This window comes from Erinaceus europaeus, chromosome 15 (assembly GCF_950295315.1).
Source record: "Erinaceus europaeus chromosome 15, mEriEur2.1, whole genome shotgun sequence".
Taxonomy (NCBI): domain Eukaryota; kingdom Metazoa; phylum Chordata; class Mammalia; order Eulipotyphla; family Erinaceidae; genus Erinaceus; species Erinaceus europaeus.
This window is the reverse complement of record NC_080176.1, coordinates 80,867,083-80,890,642: the sequence shown is the minus strand read 5'-3', so window position 1 is coordinate 80,890,642 and position 23,560 is coordinate 80,867,083. Positions and strand designations below refer to the sequence as shown.

Sequence of the window (23,560 nt, the reverse complement as noted above, 5' to 3'; positions counted from 1 at the left end):
ACACCTCAAATTTATAAATGCTCACTCAATGTCAGGAACATGAATATCTCAATTTTCCTAACTTATTGAGTCCTTTCTTTTTCTTCATTTTTTTTTTTTTTGCCTCCAGGGTTATCACTGGGGCTCGGTGCCTGCACTACGAATCCTCTGCTCCTGGAGGCCATTTTTTTCCATTTTGTTGCCCTTGTTGTTGCGCTTGTTGTAGTTTTTACTGTTGTCACAGCTGTTGCTGTTGTTCTTGGATAGGACAGAGAGAAATCGAGAGAGGAGAAGACAGAGGAGGGGGAGAAAAAGATACACCTGCTTCACATCTTGTGAAGCAACCTTCCTGCAGGTGGGGAACTGGGGGCTGGAACAGGGATCTTTATGCTGGTCCTTGCACTTTGCACCACCTGTGCTTAACCCTCTGCGCCACCACCTGGCCCTGAGTCCTTTTTTTTTCTTACTTTTCTTTTGTTTTAGGTTGTTTATGAAGCTAGCCATAGGAGAATGAAGGTTTCCCTGATGAAGAATTAATGAATGTTGAACACAGTTCTAGAAGCCAGGTTTAGGTAAATCCACAAATTCTATCTGTAAACATCCAAGGATGACTTCATTGGTAAATTCTGCATTTAAATGGGTTGCAAATTACATCAAGCCCCAAGAAAACACACACAGTGCCTTTGGAGATGTAAAATTACAAGTGCATTGCCTTTGCACTTTTGAAAAAGTGACACTGTGCAGAGACTTTAGGTAAGCAATAAGCAAGCCCATTACCCAATACCCATGTTGGATGTCTCCCAGTTTTTGAAAGCATGCTGCATAATCATTTATAAAACTGCAATTCCACAAATCTAATTTAGCCAAATTATAAAGTAATCACGGAAAAGTACAATTGAATACATTCATTCTTCCTGGGAAATAATAACTTTTGCATCTCTGGAATTGCAATCTTTGAAAATTTACAAATAACTATAAAGTATACCTTAAATTTCTTCTGAAAAGCTGGTAACAAAAAAACAATAATTCCTCAAGGAAGCATATTGTCTGAACAACATAGAAAAAAAAAATTTTTCTTCTAGTTTAATATAACGTCTCTTTATTCTAAAGCAAACAACTGGAGTATGGTTTTTAAAAAGTGCTGGAAAATTCAATATTAAGCAGAAGTCGTTTATCTTCACTACTGTTTTTAAAAATGAAACTGATGAGTGTTTTTTTTTTCCTGAGTTATATTTAAGATATACCAAAGGGAAGTTGTAGTCAATGATCTTGGGTTGCTCAGTGTATAAAAGTATTACTTGGAGGAACATTTGCATATGCCTTCAGAGAGATAATCCTAGAGGAAAAAAAAAAGAGGGGGGGGGACACAAAAGAAATGTGGCACCATGTGTTGGTCCTGAGTGTTTTCCATCAAATGCTGGAAGTGCTACCTACCCAACAATGTCAGCACGCAAGCCAGGATGGCGATGAGAGCACCGGTGCTCAGACCTGCCGGTAAGACATAGGCTTCGGCATTGCATGTCTGGGCTACCCCGTCGGCATCACAGTCACACACACGGATGGTCAAGGTGTTGGTGCTGCTGAGGGAGGGAGAGCCACTGTCCACAATGAAGACGGGAAGGTAGTAGACGGATTGATCCTGCCTCCTGAAGCCAGTCCTCCTGGTGAGAATAGAGGCAGTGTTGTCTAGGAGCAAAAATAAGATAAAAATAAAATAATAAATAAATTAGGCATCTAACTCAAGACTTCTGATGGAAGCAGTCCTCCCAAACTTCCCAATGTAAGTCATTCTGTTCAAACTCCTTTGACGAGAATCATTGTTTAAAATGTTCCTTCATTTTGATATTACTGGAGGAAAAAAAAGACTGAGTCTGAAAATGGCTGTGTATCGATTTTTAGGTAAAGTGCAACATTCTAAAAATTGTACACCTTCTTCTACTGATCTAACACTTCAACTCATACATTTTCAGAGAGGATAGTAAAAATGAACAGTTTAACATCTTTGTAGCTATAAATATTTTTGTGTTATCACAAATAAAGTTTCCAATCCAACTTTAAGTTCTAATCCCACTATATACACAAGGAAATTTTGCGACTGTGCTTTATTTAAATATCCTTTGTACAGATATTTGAGAAAAATACTGTTGTTTTTTTTTTTATAGTTCACAGTGGCACATGTCACTCCTAAGCCTCTGTGAACAGAAACCTATGTTAGTAATAAAATAGGTTCTTTGTGTTTAATTTACATCCAATAGTCCATTTCATATAACAAATTATATATATTTATTCAACTCAACAGTGAGAAATATGTTCATATCATATATCTGATTTCTCTATCAGAAATCAATATTGTATCTTTTAGCAATTTAGCCAGTTGACTTGTCTTAGTGTTCTAGTTAAAGAAATGTGAAGAAGGAATGTATGTGACTCTTTGAATTCACAGCAATTCACAGTAATATAAAAGAACATTGTGATTATGGTGTCCTTCGGTATGCATTTATAGACATCTTCTTCTGAAGCTGTCAAAAAGCTATTTATCTCCTGTTGTCATAAAAGCATTAAAAGCAATGTTGTAATGGAAGAGCAAGCTAAAACCTCCTGTTCAGTCCCAAACAGCAAACAGACACGAGGTTGGAAACTGCCTGCAACTGTGGATGAGGCAAGAATAACACAGAATGATGTTTAGGTTCCATCTGGTAGGCTTTCATGTAAATATATCTTTTCTCTTTCTTTCTTTTTTAAATGTTATGTACTGAGTATAAGAGAGATACAGAGAAAGACACACAGAAAGAAGAAAGTCCAGAGCACTGCTTAGCTCTGGCTTATGGTGGGTGGTATGAACATCTGTTGTTTAACCTCTATGGTGTCTTCCCAGTCCAAGAGACATTTGTCAACAGAGTCATCAAATGATACTTTGTCAAGTTACCTTCTTTATAACATGCGTATGTACACTATAGTCTTTACCTCTAACTCACCCAAAATTTAGGCACATCTAGAGTTGGGCACACAAAAATTTCTCAGAATTCTGCGTTTATAATTGAACACACAGATAGCAAATAAAAAACATATGCACACCCTAAATTGAAGAGCACATGCAAATACACCCACAATGTGAGGATAGAGCCTAATGTTCACAGATTGACAAAACGTGTCATGTTCAACATGTGATTCCTGAGAGTAAAGCCAGCACCAACTGATGTTTTCCCCATTCTCTCATCTTTTCCTTTAAGGTAAGGACAAGGAGTAATGAGCTTAACTAAGGACGATCTTTCAGTTGTGCATCAGTGTGGCTATTCTGTAAATGCACGTTATCTCACTGTCTGTACTGTACAGTAAATATACCACCAGTGGATGATGGGACACGGGGGTGGGGGATATCCATACCTTCCTCAGAAAGGTCAGAACCCCCCTCTCCCCATCTAAGGTGGATGATTCCAAGTGTTGAAAATTGTCCTTTTGAACTATGATTAAGTCAGAGAGTTTGGGATTACTAGGCTAGAAGGTATTTTGTCTTTTATATTACTAAAGGGACAAGATAGTGTTCTCATTAACTAGAGAATGGAATCAGGAAAAATTATTATTTTGAAATTGACATTTTGAGGCCAAAGTTGGATTTTCTGCTTTACAGATGGAGGTGGCTTCAGGCAAAAACATTTAGAATATCCATCTTCTGAGAGCAAGTCTTTTCAGATAAGCCAGTATTTGACTAGCGAGTCTATTTCTGCATTGTTTTCCTGCCACCCAATTTGTCCCTTCAGCCTGAATGAAAGCTCACACATTTCCCATGGTGCTGAGGGAACACAGTCCTCTCCTCATATGGATTGCACAGGTTCTCCTCTGCTAAGTAAATACTTTCAGTGAAGACCAAAGTGAATCTATGAATTTGAAAACAGACTTCTCTTAAACATTCCAATAATTATGTATGTGTATATGTTCAAATAGATAAATTGAAGCAAAACCGAAATCTATTCTGAGGGACTTGCAATAAAGCTTCTATGATGACCTTTAAACAGATAAGAATAGTGATAAGAAACTGATTAATAATAGTGTTTACTTCTCAAACAGAAAAATGGGTTGGGGTACAGGGAATTCTCCTGTTTTCATTTTATATTTTCATGGAGAATATATTTTTAGAATTTGCATGGGTGACTTATTCTTATGTTAATACAAAAAAATAACTGATCTTCAAACTGGAAGTAGTATGTCAATGCTGACTTAGGTTGATATGTAGAAAGAACAATTGTTTTCCAAATGCCTGAGAATATATCTAGGTAGCACAGTACTTACTAAGGCATTTATATATCCGGCACTGAACAAATTAGAGAACCTGGATAAACAGCTTGGTGTACCAATAGGAAAGATAGTCACAAGAAAAGAAAAGATAGAAAATAATATGGCCCCTCTCTCCCAGACACACACACACACACACACACACACACACACACACACACACACACACACACACACTTACTTGGCTTTAAGGCCTAAAGTGATTTAAGTAGCAGCTTCTTCTTCCTGACAACAAATCCATAGATAAAAATTACTTGAGGAGCTCATTGCCTCTTAATTAATGTCCTTTCTGGTATGGAAAAGCATCCAGAAAAGCATTTCTGAGTGAGAATTCCTTGCTTAGGGAGTCTGTACAGGTTGTCTCCATGAGTGACAGTAAGGATGCCTTACCTTTGTTATCTTTCAGAGAGAAGTTGTGGTTATTTGTTGCATCTGTAGTTAAGCTGAAATAAAACTGGTGTCCGTTGGATGGTTCATCTTTATCAACAGCACTGATTTTCTGGATGACCTGGGAGTAGAGGATGGAGAGGGTGAAGGCATATTGTTGTGCTCTGCTAGTTTTTTTTTTTTTTTAACCACAAGGCAATGCTATTTTACGCCTTCTAATAAATGTTATCTTCCTGCAAGAGGTGTGGGGAGGGACTGGTTGTACTCGCATGACCTCAATCTCAAAAGGACCCTGGAAAGCAAGTCTTGTCCTTTTCAGAATTTCTGTGTGAATGGACTCTATGAACTTCAGCAATAAGCTGTATGTATCAGCTGATTAAGCCGTCCCAGACAGCATCACAAGACTCTGAGCAACATGGAGGAGTAGAACAAGCTGCACTGAGATGAAACTCTACTCGGTCTTAGAAGTTCAAGGTACTTAAGCTGCTGGGTGATATGGGAAACAGTCCAGTTAAGCTTAATACACTCTAGTTCTTCTGAAAGGAGTCTAAGCCCTTACCAAGGCCTTTACAATGTCTACCTTTTCTTCCCAAGGAAGATTCCTCATACCAATTAAACCAGCATTTCAAAGATGCTTTAATATTAGTTATACAACACATCAAAGTGTAGGTTTTTGCTGAAACATGCTTGATTATATTTTATCTTAAAGCTGGAAGAATTTCAAAGGCAAATGCTGCTGGATAATTTTTAAAAGAAATAACACTGGGAATATGGCGTGTGCACCGGTCTCTTACCTGCCCAGGCTGGGCGTTCTCACACAAGGTGGTTTCATAGTCCATGGCAAACTCAGGGGCATTGTCATTGATGTCCAATATGGTGATGGCCACATAGCCCCGTCCTACTTGAGAAGGATTCTCTAAACGAGAGGAAACCATCTTAGCATTCATGCTTATGACTGCAGCTGTTATCACCCAGTGATTTTACTGAGAAACCTTATATTAAAAACAATTAGAATCAGCTAGAATTGTTTGCCTATCCAAAGCACAATTCTAATGAGAAAATGAGGAAGCCTCAAAAGGCAGCATCATAATATTGTAGATTTTAAAGATAGCTACAGATACTCTGATCCAAACCTCAGACGGGCAGGTATAGAATATGCATATTTTTAGTCTCTGAGAGGCAAAGTGTACACTATCACCACCAAATACAACACTAAAATTTCAATTTAAATGTACTCTGACGCTAGAACTCCAATACATGCCTATACAGATAGGTTATATGTGTACCTACATACATATTGCTAAAATGCATACTTATGTAATTTCTATTATTTTTCTTATCAGAGTCTTAAGAAGTACAATATCAGAATATACATAGTAAGTTATCTAGGTTTGAGTTGAATTTAGTAATATTTTAAAGTGACATGTTTTGAGTTTTTAAAAAATTTTATTTATTTATTCCCTTTTGTTGCCCTTGTTGGTTTATTGTGGTAGTTATAATTGATGTCACTGTTGTTGGATAGGAAGGAGAGAAATGGAGAGAGGAGGGGAAGACAGAGAGAGGGAGAGAAAGACAGACACCTGCAGACCTGCTTCACCGCCTGTGAAGAGACTCCCCTGCAGGTGAGGAGTCAGATTCTTACTCAGGTCCTTGCGCTTTGTGCCACGAGCACTTAACCCGCTGCACTACTGCCAGACTCCCGAGTTTTTAAGATTTTTTTTTTTGAGAGAAAGAGCAAATGAGAGGAGAGAGAGAAACCGAGAGAATCACACAGTCACATGCCATGCTAGGAATCAAACTCAGAAACTCAGGTTCAGGAGCCCAATGCCTTACCCACTGTATCAACTGCCCAGGTCATGATTTTACTGTTTTTGTGTAAGCTATTTGATCAACTCCGTATCAACACAAATGCAGCATGTGAGAGAAGATCCACAGAAGAAAGAGAAGCCCTCTGAAGAAAATTCAAGTTCATTAGTTGGTAGTTGTCTCTTTTCATTAATTATGTGCTAGTATACACCTCTAGTGAATATAAAACCTGAATTTAAGGATTTCTTAGTTTTAGTTCTATTCAAATAAGTACCTATTATACTAAAGTTAGAACTATGGTCACATGACAATCCACTCTCCACCTGAATGTCTTCGATCTTCATTTAATTTTTATAGTTTTTTTTCATTATCTTTATGTATTTATTGGATAGAGATAGCCAGAAATCCAGAGAGAGGGGGGATAGAAAGGAAGAGAGACAGAGAAACATCTAAGCACAACTTCACTGCTTGTGAAGTTTTCCCCTTCAGGTGGGGATCAGGGACTCGAACCTGGGTCCTTGCGCATTGTAACATGTGCGCTCAAACCAGGTGCACCACCATTTAATTTAAGCCTGATCTTCATTTAATTTAAGCCTTACAACTTACGGCTCTCCATTGCAAGGACTGTGATATTATGAACAGCATTGGTCTCTCGATCCAAAGATTTGGCAGTTGTAATCACTCCACTGTTGGCATCAATATTGAAGTATCTCTCCAAGTCCGTGTTTCTGTCAATTGAATACCTAATTGAACATTAAAAACTTTATGTTGTATTATAATTTGCTGTGTTTATTTCATTCATCCTATAGCCATCCACCAAGTCCTGCTGACTCCATTACCTGGCATATTATAAATATATGTTTGTGTGGAGTTGTACCCCTCCTACCCTATGGTTTTGTTAATTTATCCTTTCTTAAATTAAAAATAAATAAATAAATAAATAAATAAATAGATAAATAAATATATGTTTGGTGTAAAACTTACTAATGGTAGAGTTGTGGGGCAGCTGGATTATGAAAAAAAATAACAAAAAAATCTCTATCATGCAAAACACATACCACTTTTCAGTTATTTTAATAGTAGTTTTGGATGTGCCATTTATTAATTATCATTGGTACTATTTTGGCTTTTGAACTCTTTTTACAATAGATTTACTAGCTCAGTTATTGGTTCTTCTAAATTATCTTTCCATTTTTATATACTTAGAGTTTTTCTTTTGATAGTATTTTTTTTTTTTGGCAAGGGGATGTCATTGTATCTTTCATTCAAGGGTATTGACCAGGACAATCAAGTTTTACATAAGAAGTAAATAAAGAACCACTCTGGGGAGTTGGGTGGTAGCGCAGCGGGTTAAGCGCACATGGTGCAAAGTGCAAGGATTGGAGTAAGGACTGGAGTAAGCATCCTGGATCGAGCCCCCGGATCCCCACCTTCAGGGGAGTTACTTCACAGGTGGTGAAGCAGGTCTGCAGGTGTCTGTCTTTCTCTTCCCCTCTCTGTCTTCCCCTCCTCTCTCCATTTCTCTCTGTCCTATCCTACAACAACGACATTAACAATAACAACACGGGCAAACAACACGGGCAATAAAAGGGAATAAAAAAAAAAGGTGCTGGATCGTTTATCCAATAATGAAAAAAAAAGAACCACTCTAAGGCATGTGGCAATTGACACATGAACTGAACTGGCAACATCATACATGCAAGTCCTGTGTTCCACCAACAGTGCAATTTACCCCTCTGCTGAATTACCATAGTAATGTGCAAAAACTTTTCATGAAATATCCTACATATAACTGTTGGAGAAAAATTCCTGGTCTCTATGTAATCTTACTCCCTGATATTATTATATACACAAAAGTCACTCTCCCCTCATCAGTGATATCTGGAGATTCCTCTCACATTATTTCTAGTTGGGTAGAGCAAGGTAACTCATTTCATAATGATTATGTAGACAAGCACACACACACATTCCCAATTCAGATTAAGCAAGTACCTTAAGTTCCCATAGTGGTTCTTCAAGTTCATTATTCAACACTATCATCTAATTCTATTATTAAAGAGAACCATCTACTTTTATTATTAAACAGAATCATCTACTTCTAGCTGGCTTTATTATAAAATGCAGGAAACACGGAAAGGTGGAATCACAACTCATTAGAGAAGATTATTTTTCAATGGCTTCTAGTTTCTAGGTAGAGTGAGAGATTATCAGCTAAGGAATAGAGACGCGAACTGAAGAAAAGCAGAGAAAATTAATCTTTTTTTTGTTAAAGAAATATTCTAAACAAATAACAAAGCCATGAGTACAGAATGACAAGATGTCTACACATGTTTCACTTCAGAGGAACAATAGCTGAGGATTAATAAATTTATTTTAAGAGTTTTTTAAGAGACAAAATACATATACACACTCATACATCAAGGAAAGAATGATGGAATATATTTTTATATTTATTTATTTTCCTTTTTGTTGTCCTTGTTTTTTATGGTTGTTGTAGTTATTATTGTTGTTGTTACTGATGTCATCATTGTTAGATAGGACAGAGAGAAATGGAGAGAGGAGGGGAAGACAGAGAAGGGGAGAGAAAGGTCCTGCAGACCTGCTTCACTGCCTGTGAAGCGACTCCCCTGCAGGTGGTGAGAAGGGGGCTTAAACTGGGATCCTTATGCCAGGGTCCTTGTGGCTTCACGCCACGTGTGCTTAACCCACTGCACTACCGCCTGACTCCCTGGAAAATCTTAACATTATGGATTGACCTCTGTGGTTTGTGGTCATTCATTTATCATGAATGCCATCATCTTATGTGTTTGTCTTGTGCCATTCCCCACCACGTGCTCGAAGATCCCTACAAACCAGAGAATTATATTCAGCACCACAGACAATAGAAGGAGAGAGGTGTTGAGAAAGCAGGGACTTCTTCACAGTAGGGTGGATAATCAAAGCCTGGGCTTTAACCTTTGGTAAATAGAGGAAGAAAGTAGACACCACAAAGATGATGGTAGCAGTCACAGCTCAAGAAGCCTTTGTCAAGATACAGAACTGCTGCAGTGGGAAGAGTTGGTCAGAGAGTGAGAGATGCATAGCTGATTCCAAGCAGTAAGTTAAATATGCAGAAATGAGAAGTGACAACAAGCTCAGGGAAAGTTCATGAGGATCTGTGATTGGACTGCAGAAGAGGAACAGATCGTTGGCATGGAGGTCATCAGGAAAGTGGGAGGCCCACATGTATACTGGATCATGAGTGTAGTTGAGTCAGCTACTAATCATCATGCCAGTAATAATGATGGGGAGAGAGGAAAGATCTGGCTACAAATACATTAAAATGAATCGGTGCGATCACTCCGTATTTGGTTACTGATAGAAACTTGTCAGAATTTGAATTAAGTTTGTTGATACACTTGACAAAGCAGCTTCAGGCTTTGAAAGACATAGAAAATTCAATGTCAGCAGCTTGAGAATGGCAATGGAAATATGGTCCCCTTGTTTTCACCACTGTGCTCCCTGATACATGTGATATAAGAGGAAAATGTTATTTGAGTTTGCCACATGATTCTCTCCTTAATTTCATTTTCCCCCTCATTGCTAAGTGGCTTTATTCATTTCAAAACCAAAGGGCCCCACTGTCTCTGCTCATTCCAGCTACTCTGGCCTCCAAAATGTGTTTCTTTAGAGAGGGTTACACTTCCTCCTATACAAACATCTTTGAATTAAAAGTAAATGTGCTTTCTATGAAAAATAACAACAACAACATAAAAAAAAAACCACCTTCACTTATGTCAGATTATGTGTTGGTGGCCAAATTGTCAACCTCATTGCTTATGCCTCTGTCCTTAACTTACTATCCAAATTAACAGCAATTAGAAAGAAAAAAAAGAGTTCCTTTTGCCTTGAAAAACATCCCATATTCCATATTTTGTCATTTCTGTCTAGCTTTGCCATCTGTTCTCCTTCAGTCTCCTTGGCTGGTTCTGGTTTAATCTCCTCAATGAATTCCCCATACCCTTCTTATGGGCACTCTCCTAGGTTTCTTGGCCACTCACACAGCTCCATGGTAAGAGCCTCTTGTGTTTTTTGGTTACTCCCAAATTTATATAAAATCGCCTTGACTAAAAAGACATAGTGAATGACACCCTTATGATGAATTATGATATAGGACATGAGCTGAAATGTAGCCTGTCCAGACTGATGCTGTAAATAACTCTGTCAGAGTCCCTAGCTGGTTCCTGCTACTCGCTCGCTCACTCGCTCACTCAATCACTCACTCACTCACTCACTCACTCACTCATTGCCAAAACTGACCACGAGGTTTAGTTTGACTGCTCAAACTAAAAGTAAAGAAAAAAATTGGTTCCCTTTTGTCCTGTTCTTACAGCTACTGTCTCAGAAATCACATTCATACTCATGTACAAGCTATCCAAGCAACCATCCACTTTAGCCTCATGTCAGAGTATCTTAATTTTATTGTGATACATCCATTTCTGTATTCTACAATCAACTTTTCACACAACAGAAAAAGAAGAATCCTATTTAATGTTAATGGGTTTTAATTTAAATTAAGTAGAAAACCTGGATTTTCTTCTCTGAAATGTTGTATCAATAAAGCCATCCCACATTACCATCATATATATACGAATATATATATGATGGTAATATATATATATATATATATATATATATATATATATACATACACATTATATATATCTATGTGCATGTTCACATACTGACCTGAGTGTCCATATGTGTTTATGTAGACATATGCATGCACATGAATGTAGCAGTCAACATGTGCGCTTTGGTACACCCAATGGTAACAGAAAAATTGATATTGTTTCACAGTAGATTGATAAATCAATACTGTTGGTGCACATACATCAATTGAATCAATACTTCTTCTTCTTCTAGCGTTTGCCCTTCTTCCGTAGCCAGTCAACAGCATCAGGTTGAGCCTGATGTAAAGTTTCGAGACCTCCTTTGAATCTGGAGAAGTGGCAGTCGTTGACTATGTGGGTCATAGTCTGTCTGTAGCCGCAGGGGCAGTTCGGGTTGTCTCTGGCTCCCCAGCGATGGAACATAGCGGCCCAAATTATTAATTGTTCAAATCATGACAATATTTGCCTATTCAGATAAAGAGACTTCTAGAGTTTTATGATCCTCAAACTTGCTGCCAGTGAGTTCATGTAATTCCCCACAGGGCAAGCTAATGACTAAAACCTGTATCTTTATGATCAATAATCTCATGGTAACATTAGAAGAGGAGCTACTAAATTTGAGAACTCATTTAATATGCTCAATGTCTCTAGCTTCTGGTGACCTTTAAAAAAAAAAATCCCAAACCTTTACGGAAGCCTTGTGCCACGTAGGCACCTGAGTATTTTGAGAAGGAACAATGTCCTGGTTTCTACCAATCAAGTATTTATCACCTAAATCACAGACTCCTAGCTTCAATGTATAAATTATACATATTTTAATAATTATAATTATATTACTGGTAGTTAGTGGCGTACAGGACAGTTGCTGACATGGGTCCTATTTCCAATCTTCCCATGATAGCTGTCTGCAAACATTCTTACTCCCAACTTGGGTCCTTTTGTCAGTTATATCTCACCAAAAGATACAAATATATGTATATATATTTTTCCTACAGTGTTATTGCTGGGGCTCAGTGCCAGTACCACAACGCCATTGCTCCTAGAGGCCATTTTTTCCCATTTTGTTGCCCTTGTTGTAGTTGTTATTGTTGTTATAGCTGTTGTTACTGTTGGATAGGACAGAGAGAAATTGAGAAAGAAGGGGGGAGACAGAGAGGAAGTGAGAAAGATAGACATCTCAGATCTGCTTCACCACTTTTGAAGTGACCCCCCTGCAGGTGGAAAGCTGGGGGTTTGAATGGGATCCTTACACCAGTCCTTGTGCTTTGCACCATATACACTTAACTGGCTGTGCTACTGCCCAGCCCCTGTGTGTGTGTATATATATATATATATATTTGACAATTTTATGAATCCCTCTGATATTCTTACTTACATCGTATTTTTATCTATCTGTGATTCAGCAATTATTCTTGAGCACCTGTATGTGGCAATATTTCAGGAAGTAGAGTCCATAAACAAAATATATTTTTTAAATAGCAACCTATAATAAGCATTTAGAAGCAAACCAGAAAATTGTTATACTCTAGACTATGCTGGGAGAAGTCGGACAGGTGTGGGGACATTGCCATGAAAGGAGAAGAAAGATCACAGCAACCTCTAGACCAAGCAGTGGACAAAGTGCTCAGAATGTTCTGGTGGCTACTGTGTTTCTTAACTGTAAGGGCATGAGTTCATACAGTTAAAGAGAGAAGGTCTGTATTTTTTAAAAAAATTCTCTCTAAACATGCAAAAAAAAAAAAACCTGAAGTTTTGTATGAAACATAACTAATACATGAAGTTGCCCAAGAAAACGCCTTACTGGAAGTCAGGTGGTAGCACAGCGGGTTGACTGTTGACGACATCAGTAATAACTACAACAATAAAAAAGGGGAAAAAAGAAAGAAAGAAAGAAAGAAAGAAAGAAAGAAAGAAAGAAAGAAAGAAAGAAAGAAAATGCCTTGCCACATAAAAAAAAAAAAAGAAAATGTGGTTCCCTTAAAGAGTGAAAAGTGTCCGGCAGTGCCACATCTGGTTAAGCGCACTCCTTACCTGGGTAAAAGACTCACCCCCTGGGAGTCGGGCTGTAGCGCAGCAGGTTAAACGCAGGTGGCGCAAAGCACAAGGACCGGCATAAGGATCCAGGGTCGAAACCCGGCTCCCCACCTGCAGGGGAGCCGCTTCACAGGCGGTGAAGCAGGTCTGCAGGTGTCTATCTTTCCTCCTCTCTGTCTTCCCCTCCTCTCTCCATTTCTCTCTGTCCTATCCAACAACGACAACAACAATAATAACTACAACAATAAAACAACAAGGGCAACAAAAGGGAATAAATAAAAAAAAAATTTTTAAAAGACTCACCCCCTCCCCGCCACCCCACAGTGCCTCCTTCACCACCAGCAGGGAAAAGATGCCTCAGGTGTCTTTCTTTTTCTTTCCCACTAGATCTCCCCTTCCTTCAGAATTTCTCTCTCCTATTAAATAAACAAGCATTTTTAATATTTATTTATTTTCCCTTTAGTTGCCCTTGTTTTTTATTGTTGTTGTAGTTATTAATGTTGTTGTTGTTGATGTCATCATTATTAGATTGGACAGAGAGAAATGGAAAGAGAAGGGGAAGAGAGAAGGGAAGAGAAAGACAGACACCTTCAGACCTGCTTTACAGCCTGTGAAGCAACCCCCCGCCCCCGCAGGTGGGGAGTGAGGGCCCTGGTTCACACTCTTTTTCCTTCTCCCCACCCCCTATCCTATGTACATCCTCTTTTGACCTGACACTTCTGCCTCAGGAGATATATAGGACAAGATTGTGATTAGAGATAGCTAGATCACACTGCATTCCGCCTCAATAAAGACTGAACTGCGTCCTGCTCAGCCATGAGTCCATGGTCGTCTCTCTCCCGCCCGCAAAGCTAGGCTGGCACGAACCGGGATCCTTACGCAGGTCTTTGCCCTTTGCACCTTCCAACAAACATTTTTTAAAAGAAAGAAAGGTGTTAAATGTCTATAGCTTTTGAGTGGGGATCTTAGAGGCGAGAAGCCATTTAAAAAAATTCAGGAGTGCATGAAGAGCAAGTCCTAGAGACAGATAGAGGTGGGGTTGTCTGAATCGGAAGGGCCAGAGGGGGTGGAAGTGTGTTTGTCTAACCAGGAACTAAAATTCCATGCCAATTATATAAATGAGAGCCCGAAACACTTGGCCCCTTTTAGTGTTCTCTTAGAGAGATCAATCAACTCCTGTGGTTTTGCAACAAAGGCAGCTGGAGCCTTTGCCCTTGCTGGTTGCTATGAAGAAAGCTCCAATCCTCAAGCCCCCACTCCTGAGATTGTAAATCTATTACAAATACCTACACAGCTTCAAATCTAACTCCATATCTAAGAGCAGATTCATCAAGATTCCCCCAGACAATCTCTCTGTTATTAGAATAAGTTTAGTATTTAATATCTAGTTTATAGAGCATCTGCTTCACCATGAGCATGAGGAAGTACCCGTACTGTGGTGTCTTTTTCACTCTCTGTCTTGTTCTATGTGGAGAAAGGTTGTCTAGAATGATGTATGTCAGTGGGTTAAGCGCAGGGACTGACATAAGGATCCCGGTTCTAGCCCCTGGCTCCCCACCTGCAGGGGGGTTGTTTCACAAGCCATGAAGCAGGTCTGCAGGTGTCAAATATATATAATGATGTATGTGTAACCAACTAGTACTGGCATGTACTACTGCCTATGTGTCTTTTATTTCTACTCAAAGAGTCAAGTTCTACTAGAAGCACCTAGAACAAACAAAAAATAAGATACAAGTTTACAACTGTGGGAGATGTGACTCACTGATAGAGCACAGGGTTTCCGTGAGTGAAGTCTTGAGTTTGACTACCAGTTCACTTTATTCTCATGAGAACATCTTTTAAAAAATCCATTTATATTATTCTTTTTTATTTTAATTTTCTTAATTGTCTTTATTTATTTGTTGGATATAGATAGTCAGAAATCAAGAGGGAAAGGGAAGATAGAGATACCTGCAAAGCTTTCTCCCCACAGGTGGGGAACCAGGGCTAGAACATGCGTCCTTGCACATTGTAAAATGTGAACTCAACCATGTGCATTACCACCTAGCCACCAGTAATTCTCCCACAGTGATGTAACTTTATATTGACAAACCTTTCTACCATCTATTTGCCCTTTATTCCTATTGAGAGAGCTGATTTCTGATAAGAAGCAGCCATAAATTAAAAAATAAAATAAAACACTATGTTAAGCCTCTTTTTTGTAGATGTGTTAGGTTTCTCCCAACACTTTAGCAAATATGATGGGCAAGAAAGCTGTTGGATTTGACATCACTGAATAACTGTGTAAAGGATAAAAGAATGACTGGGGAGACACACTGGTTGGTGGCGTGCAAGACCAGCCTGCCTAAAGCTCCCAGGTTTGATCCTTGCCACTGAGTGTGCTGGAGAGATACTCTGACTTCTTTCTAAAATATGAAACCTTTTCCATGTCAGCTAAAGAAAACAAAAGTGTTATAAAAATAGGCGAGGAGAGAGCTACTAATTCCACTGGCATTTGATTGGCGCTTTCTTTTATTTCACCTGGGACCTGAACACAATGGAAAGCGATCCAAAAGCCATCTTGTAAATAGAGGGTGATGAGTGCCTGATGAAAGATGCCAAGGCATTTGATGGCATTCCACTGCCAAATTGTCAGTCCTCGAATGCTGCGCTCCAGACTTCCCATTAGAAAGTCATTAGTGTTCAGCCTGGTTGCTACTGGCCAAACACAATTTCTAAGGAAGGCAAGCAAGCAGGTAGGGTTATTGGACTTGTTCAGACTTAGACTAGACAGCCTCACAGTGGGTGGCTGACGGAGGCAGGATGCCGAAGCATGTCTTTGAAGCCATCTTTGGTGCCATGCTTTAGCTTTCTTTCAATTTTCCTCACTGCTCACCTAAAACCGTAAGACAGTCCAACTAGTGTATTAATTGAGTAATGACACTATCGTGTGTAGCCCCAGTTAGATGGCGTTCCTAGTACTGGCCCTCTGTTATACAGTGGGCATCCTAATTATCTTGGCAGGCCAAATATTATGAGCCAATGCTTGATACAAAATGGGGGGAGAGGGTCAGAGAAGCACCTCATTTGGCAAGAATGTGGAAGTAGTTCAGAATACACCCCACTCATGCAAAGGGGCAAGAAAGGGTGACTTAGCCATTATCAAAAGCACAGAATTATTAAAACCCCAAGAACAGGTGTGAATGAGTCAGCCTAAATTCAAGCTACATGTGATCCTGAACAAGACAGCTTTGAAATAAGCTCTTAATGTAGGCATCCAGTGGGATCCAAACAGAACTGCCTCCTGCACGCTGCCTTCTCTGGCAAGCACCCTTACCAAGAGAAGAGGTCCTGTGCCCACCTCCTATGAACAGAGACTCCAAGAGGTGGAGGCTTGCAGCCACCACCTGTCGCTATTCTCAAGCCAGTCTTCTGAGCCAATCTCCACACCTTATCTTCCTTCTCTTTCTCCTCCCTTTCATGCTAATTGAATTACCTGGTGGTGCTATTGTAGTGTGGACCTCTTCCAATAAAATCATCTTATAATTAGGTCCAATTGGCTTGAGTAGTAAAGGGAAATTTGTCCACATAGAGGTAGCAGGTAGCACACTCGAGACCAAACCTGGAATACAACATCCTCCCTTCCAATTACTGTATAATCAATCCTACCTCTCCCTACAGAGAACCTCTCTGCATTGAAGCATCAGGTGTTTCCATTCCATCAGGAGTCATGTTTTTTCTTTATTTCTTTCTTTTTTTTTCAGAAAACACACAATAAGCTCTTAATGTGGGCATCCAGGGGGATCCAAACAGAACTGCCTGTTTGGATAAAACAAAGTCTGTTTTATTCCTGGTTTTTGTCACATGAATGACAGACAGCTATGATCCTGCCTCTAATCCATTATACTAGCCTGGCCTTCTCATTTGCCACGAGAAACTTTTTTTTCTTTTTATTATTATTTTTTTAAATATTTATTTATTCCCTTTTGTTGCCCTTGTTGTTTTATTGTTGTAGTTATTGATGTTACTGTTGTTGGATAGGATAGAGAGAAATGGAGAGAGGAGGGGAAGACAGAGAGGGGGAGAGAAAGATAGACACCTGCAGGCCTGTTTCACAGCCTGTGAAGTGACACCCCTGCAGGTGGGGAGCCAGGGACTTGAACTAGGATCCTTAAGCCGATCTTTGCACTTTGTGCCACCTGCGCTTAACCCGCTATGCTACCGCCCAACTCCTGAGAAATTCTTAAGACTGCAAAATGAAAATGGTTAACATCATGAGCTCTCATTTCTGCTGACGGCAGTGACAGCTTCTACATGTGTGTAAGGGGCTGGCGAAATAGCTCACTTGGCTGGCATGCTGCTTTGCTAGGTACACAGCCCAGGTTCAAGCCCAGCCCCCACAGCATTGTAGGAAGCTGCAATGCTGTGGTCTCTCTACCTCTCTGTCCCTATCTAAAAAAAAAAAAAAAAAAGGAGACTATTGATAACAAATAAAGTGTGTGGAGCCACACAGCTAAGTCACAAGAGCACAGGGCCAGCATCTTAATCTGGGTTCTGCACATTGGATCTAGAATGAATCACCACTGTTTGAAAGCTATGCAGATCAATTACACTGCTTTTCACACTTACAAGCGGCATTCTTATTGCCCAGCTATTGACAGGCAAGCCAATGCTCACACAATGCACGTTCAGGTGAGTTGATTAAATTAACACCAATGTACCACTGCTCCTTCACAAATGGCAAAAGATAATGTAATAAATAAGCATGGATCCTTCTCATCAATACAAACAGCTGAACTGCTTGAATTGAAATCTCAGTCTCTTAGGGAATGTGTGCAGGGGGCCAGGAGGCAGCACAGAGGGTTAAATGCACATAGAAGGAAGCACAAGGACCAGCATAAGGATCCTGGTTTAAGCCCCCGGGGCCCCAGCTGCAGTGTTAGGGGCAGGGTAGCTTCACAACTAGTGAAGTAGGTCTGCAGGTGTCTATCTTTCTCTCTCCCTCTCTCTCTCCTTCCTCTCTCAATTTCTCTCTGTCCTATCCAAAAAATTGGGGGGAAAAAGTGGAGCAGTGGATTGGTAGTGCCCGCATGGAACTCTAGCAATAACCCTGGGGGGGGGGGGGGAAGAAGAAGAAGATGATGAAAAGAAAGAAAGAAATGTTTACATAGTCACCTGTATAGATTGCTGCAAAAAAACATTCAAGTTATGTTAGAGGCCTTGCTAAACTCCTAGAGCTCTGTGATGGGGGGGGGGGTGTTTATTCATAAGAAAACATAGGACAGTGCTGGCTTTCTGAGGACAGAGTAAGAAACAAATGACTTCAAAACTAAACTTTTCAACTTAGTGCTCAAGCCCTGTTTCTGATGCTGGCAAGCCCAACAATCATGGTGATAGAATAAAAAAATATCCAAATTCTCTAGGACAGATAAAAAAAAAAAAATCTCCCCGCCAATGTAAACCTTCACTCTACTGTTGTATGTTAGAGAGGCTGTCTGCTCTTTCTTGTACTTCATGAGACAGATTCTAACTCCTCTCAGTTCCTAAGGCTGATGATTCAACTTTGCCTTTAATTCAGCAAGCAAGACACAGATGATTTAGATTAAAAAAATAATATGTACAAATATATGCATGCACACAAGCTACTTAAAAATACACACTGAATTATTCAAGCATTCCATATGTGTTCAGACCAGTCACGCTACATAATGTGATATCTGATAGCACTTTATCACCTTTTATCTGAGGACATACAATGAGCAAGGGTGTCAAAAAAGCCTGCAGGTTAATTCTATTATCCTAGCTTCCTTGAACATACATGCAAACACAAGTCTGTTTGTTAGTTGGGAGAAATACTGAAAATGATCCCCATTATTTTTTATTCATCCTTCTTCACATCTGATCTTATTGGTAATAATGTCGTGTTTCAACTCACTGGCCATTTTCAGCATAGGGATGGGATGCATTGGATCGACCTTCTCGTGGTGCATCCCGTGAGTACCCATTCATTGGGGAAACTGACGATCCTTCCTAGCCAACTGAATCCACATGGATCCCAGTCACTTTCAAAGCCAGCAACAAGCAGCTCCTGATAGCTTTCAACCTGACGCTGTTGACTGGCTATGGAAGAAGGGCAAATGCTAGAAGAAGAAGAAGCATAGGGACACTGGGTTTGCTGTCCAACCTACAGAAATACATTTGCTGATTTCAAAGTGTTGCAGCAGACTCTCAGGATATAGCTAAATAAAACATAAAGAGATTTTGCATAATGCTTTCTTGGCTTGTCCAAATCCGGCCACCCCCTCAATGCCCTGTTTATGCTCACTCTTTTTTTGCAAATGAAGTCTCGGGGTTCTTGAAACCAAGGGGGTTGGTTATTATTTATCCCACAATTTATCATGTTACAGCTCTGTACTTCCACCCCATGGACTGTTTTATGTATGCAATGTGATTTCTTTAACCTGATTCCTTGAGGTCAGAGATGTTTTATTTATCTTTGTTTTGCTGTCAGTATACTCTCTCAGTCTTGCACAGATCAGATTCTTAAGAAACACATGTGGACTCATTATCAGACCACCGGTGCTGACTTGAGCAATGAGCAGACCACCAGACTCTGCTTGTATAATTCTTACGGATTCACTGATGAGAAACACAGAAAGGAGGTATCTACCATTCAGGGGAAAAAAAAAACAAAACCCTAACCTGCAAGTCACAAACATCCTTTTTAGTTTCCATAAAGTTCAATGTCTGCTACTTGGTGTCAATATTTATATGAAATGCCAAGCAAATAATTTTTAAAAAATCAAAAGCCAAAAAACATGCCACCTCTGAATTACCTGCTGAAAAAAAATCATTTATTGTAATTAATCTCAAGTATCGTCTACTTTAGAACTTTGACTTGTGATTTCTATTTCTCTGGGGTGGGTAGCTAAGTGTACATTTAAGACAGGCAAGTTATTTAGATGGTGAGCAAATTTTAATGGAGGCAGCAATCCATAAACAAGGCAGGTAGTGGCCCAGGAGCTGATCAGAAGTGGAGAACTAGATTTATATGCATGAGGCTTGAGTTCAACCTCTGGCATCACATATGCCAGAATGATGCTCTGGACACTCTCTCAGGAAATAAATAAAAGTTAAAAAAAGAAAGAAAGAGAGAAAGGAATAAAGGAAGAAAGAAGGCATGCTCTGTTCTGGCTAATCATTGGGAGGTGGGTTAGTACTATAAGGTTTTCAAATATTGCTGCTATCTATTTGGTCAACATGGTAAGATTCCAAAGATCTAGTAGATATTCCAGTTTCCATTTAATCAGAAGGCAGTTACATAAAAGCAATTATAACAGCTTCCAGATTACAGGGATGTAAATACAATTATTTAGACCTAGTTTGGGGCTGCCACTTTAGTGAAACAGGCAGAAGAAAAAAATGCTGGGGAAGGTCAAGAACAGACAGGGAGAAGAGGCTATCGCTACATCCATGTTCGTGTGGGATGGGGGCTACTATTTGGATAGCTATGTATGTGTCCAATAAAAATGCATGTTTATACCCATTAAATAAATGAGTCACAATTTCTATAGAATGACGCATAGTGAACATATAAAGGACAAGTAAAACTGCTTGTAAACTATCTGCTTTCTTTGACTTTAGTGACCATTAAAAGTGGTTTTTAGGAAGTCGGGCGATAGCGCAGCGGGTTAAGTGCACATGGTGCAAAGAGCAAGGGCTGATTAAGGATCCTGGTTCAAGCCCCCCCCCCCCCCGGCTCCCCACCCGCAGGGGAGTCACTTCACAGGCAGTGAAGCAGGTCTGCCAAGTGTCTGTCTTTCTCTCCCCTTCTCTGTCTTCCCCTCCTCTCTCCATTTCTCTTTGTCCTATCTAACAACAACAGCATCAGTAACAACAATAATAACTACAACAACAATAAAAAACAACAAGGGCAAGAGAAAGGAAAATAAATAAATAAATATAGGATTTTTTTAAGTGGTTTTTAAAAAACCAATGGAGTACCTACTAGCATAGTACAATGACAATCTGTCTAAAACTTAAGTTCAAATTCTAAAAGCATCAATTATTTTATTTTTCTGACTTACCCATCCGAAAAAAAAAAAAACAGAATAAAGAAGAAACAAGGACTGTTATTCTTCTTACTGGATTATATGAAAAATTTAGAGACTAAATGTTTATCTGCTAGGTTGCCTGGCAAGTGGCAGCACTGGGAAGTGATGTGTTTTTCTAGATAGTACACAGGAATGTGTAACAACTCATCAAAGAACTTAAGATATCACAAGAAACTAGAAAATAGAAATATCTGATAAATGCAGAAAAAAAAGTACTAGCTATGGACAATGGTTATGGCATTGTAGAATAAAAGATAGCATAATGTTTCAAGAATAAAAGAATTCACTATAAATCAAGAATTTGATTGTAGAAAAGTATATATATAAATATATATATATATTAATACACTCACAGTAAAATGTCATTAGATGGTAATCTTTCTCTATTTGCAGCTTAGAGAGATTAGAAAATAATGCAAAAGAATACTGACTCTGGAAATAGTATGAATATTTCTTAAAATACTAAAAATCAAAATACCATAGGCTTGGCAGTGCCCAGAGCATGAGCTTACTCGCTTGAAAAAATATATATATGAGCCTGAATGTTCACAGCATCACTATCCATAATAGTCAAGACATATGATCAGCCTAAATATCCATTCACACACAACTGGATAAAAATATTCTATTCCTGATTCTCAGATCAATACAAATAAAGGCAACAGTAAGATATCACTTCATACTGGCGGGAAAAATCAGACATTAGAAAGGACAGAAATCACAAGTGCTGAGGAGAACACAGAGAAGGGACCCTTCTACACTGACAGAACTGTAAATTGACCCAATATCTGCACTAAATAGTCTAGAGCTTCCTCAGAACATTAGAAATAGACCTGACCTTTCAATTTGTAGAATAGAAAGTTAAGAGAGAAGCTTCTTAAGGAATGTGGTTTATAATAATTATCACAGGCAGCTCTGTGGTCAATTGAAGGCAAAATATTTCAGTTAATTTGTTGCTCACATCAATTGCTTATCTGTACTGGATAAAGAAGTTGTGAGACAGATATTCAACAGAGTATTACTCAGCAATTAAAAAAAGAGGATATTGGGAGTCAGGCGGTAGCAGGTTAAGGACAGGTGGCGAGGACTGGCACAAGGATCCCCATTTGAGCCCCTGGCTCCCCACATGCAGGGGAGTCGCTTCACAGGCGGTGAAGCAGGTCTGTAGGTGTCTATCTTTCTCTCCCCCTCTCTGTCTTCCCCTCCTTTCTCGATTTCTCTTTGTCCTATCCAACAACAACATCAATAACAACAACAATTACTACAACAATAAAACAACAAAAGGGAATAAATAAATATTTTTTTAAATTTTTTTAAAAAGAGGATATGAGTCCTTCTAGACAAAATCAATGGAACTAGAGGTGATTATACTTAATAAAGTAAGAAGTGAAAGACACCTAACAGATGGTTTTTCTGGTAAGTAGAAAATAAGTAACTAAAATACATGAACTTTCAAAAAACAGAGACCAAAATTTTGTAAGACCTTCAGGGAACTCAGGTGTCTACCATTGGGAGAGGTTACAGAACTCTCATATGGTGTGGGACTACAATCTTAAAATCTTGTAAATCATTATTATATCACCAAAATAATATAGAGGGAGAAAAGATACATACAGCTAAAAATCAATCTTCCATTTTTTAAAATGTTTTACTGCCTTTATTTATTGGGTAGAGACCATCAGAAATTGAGAGGAATGGGAAGATAGAGAGAGAGAAACAGAGGCAGAGAGATACCTGTACCACTGTTTCACCACTCCTGAAGCTTTCCCCCTGCAGATGAGGACTGAGGGCTTGAACCTGGAACCTTGCACACTGTAACACATGCGTTCAACCAGGTGCACCACCACTGGTCCCTAACTTTCTCTTTCTTATGTGCCACAATACTCAGAATACCTGAGTTGAGAATAGAACCAATCCAGTGGAAAGTTCTAGAAAAGGAGAGCAAGGCGCTGTTACCTAACAGGGCTGTTGGAAGAATCCGGGTCATGGGCGGCGACTGTGCCAATAATATTCCCCACCTGGGTTGCCTCTGATACTTCCATGGGGTACAATGGGGAGGAGAAAACAGGGGGCTCATCCACGTCTTCCACAATTATCTTCACCGTCGTTGTGTCACTGAAGGGCCCCAAGCTCAGAAACCGTGGGTCAGCATCTTTGTTGGCAGCCTCTATTCGCAGCGTGTAACTTGTTTTGGTTTCAAAATCAAGGTCCTGTAAAGAGAATCATGAGGAAGATTAAAATGGCAATTAAAAAGTCAGCAAAGTAGAGTGCTTCCCTTTAAGGATGTCCATAAGTACAGTGAGGATTTCACCAGAATAT

The 23,560-nt window shown here is 39.3% G+C and overlaps 1 protein-coding gene across 5 annotated transcripts in view; it reads right to left on the bottom strand.

Moving 5' to 3' along the window:
• CDH7 (cadherin 7) overlaps window positions 1-23,560 on the bottom strand; it is a 200,216-nt gene that overhangs the window by 34,326 nt on the left and 142,330 nt on the right. For 4 of the 5 annotated variants that reach the window (XM_060174012.1, XM_007523824.3, XM_060174010.1 and 1 more), the window contains 5 exons: window positions 23,198-23,451; window positions 7,069-7,205; window positions 5,451-5,572; window positions 4,660-4,777; window positions 1,414-1,665 (listed from right to left, as the gene is read on the bottom strand). In XM_060174012.1, coding sequence (XP_060029995.1) covers window positions 1,414-1,665; window positions 4,660-4,777; window positions 5,451-5,572; window positions 7,069-7,205; window positions 23,198-23,451 — 883 coding nt within the window. Of the gene's footprint in view, window positions 1-679; window positions 1,316-1,413; window positions 1,666-4,659; window positions 4,778-5,450; window positions 5,573-7,068; window positions 7,206-23,197; window positions 23,452-23,560 lie in introns of those variants that run through there. The other variant, XM_060174013.1, reaches the window with a different exon arrangement.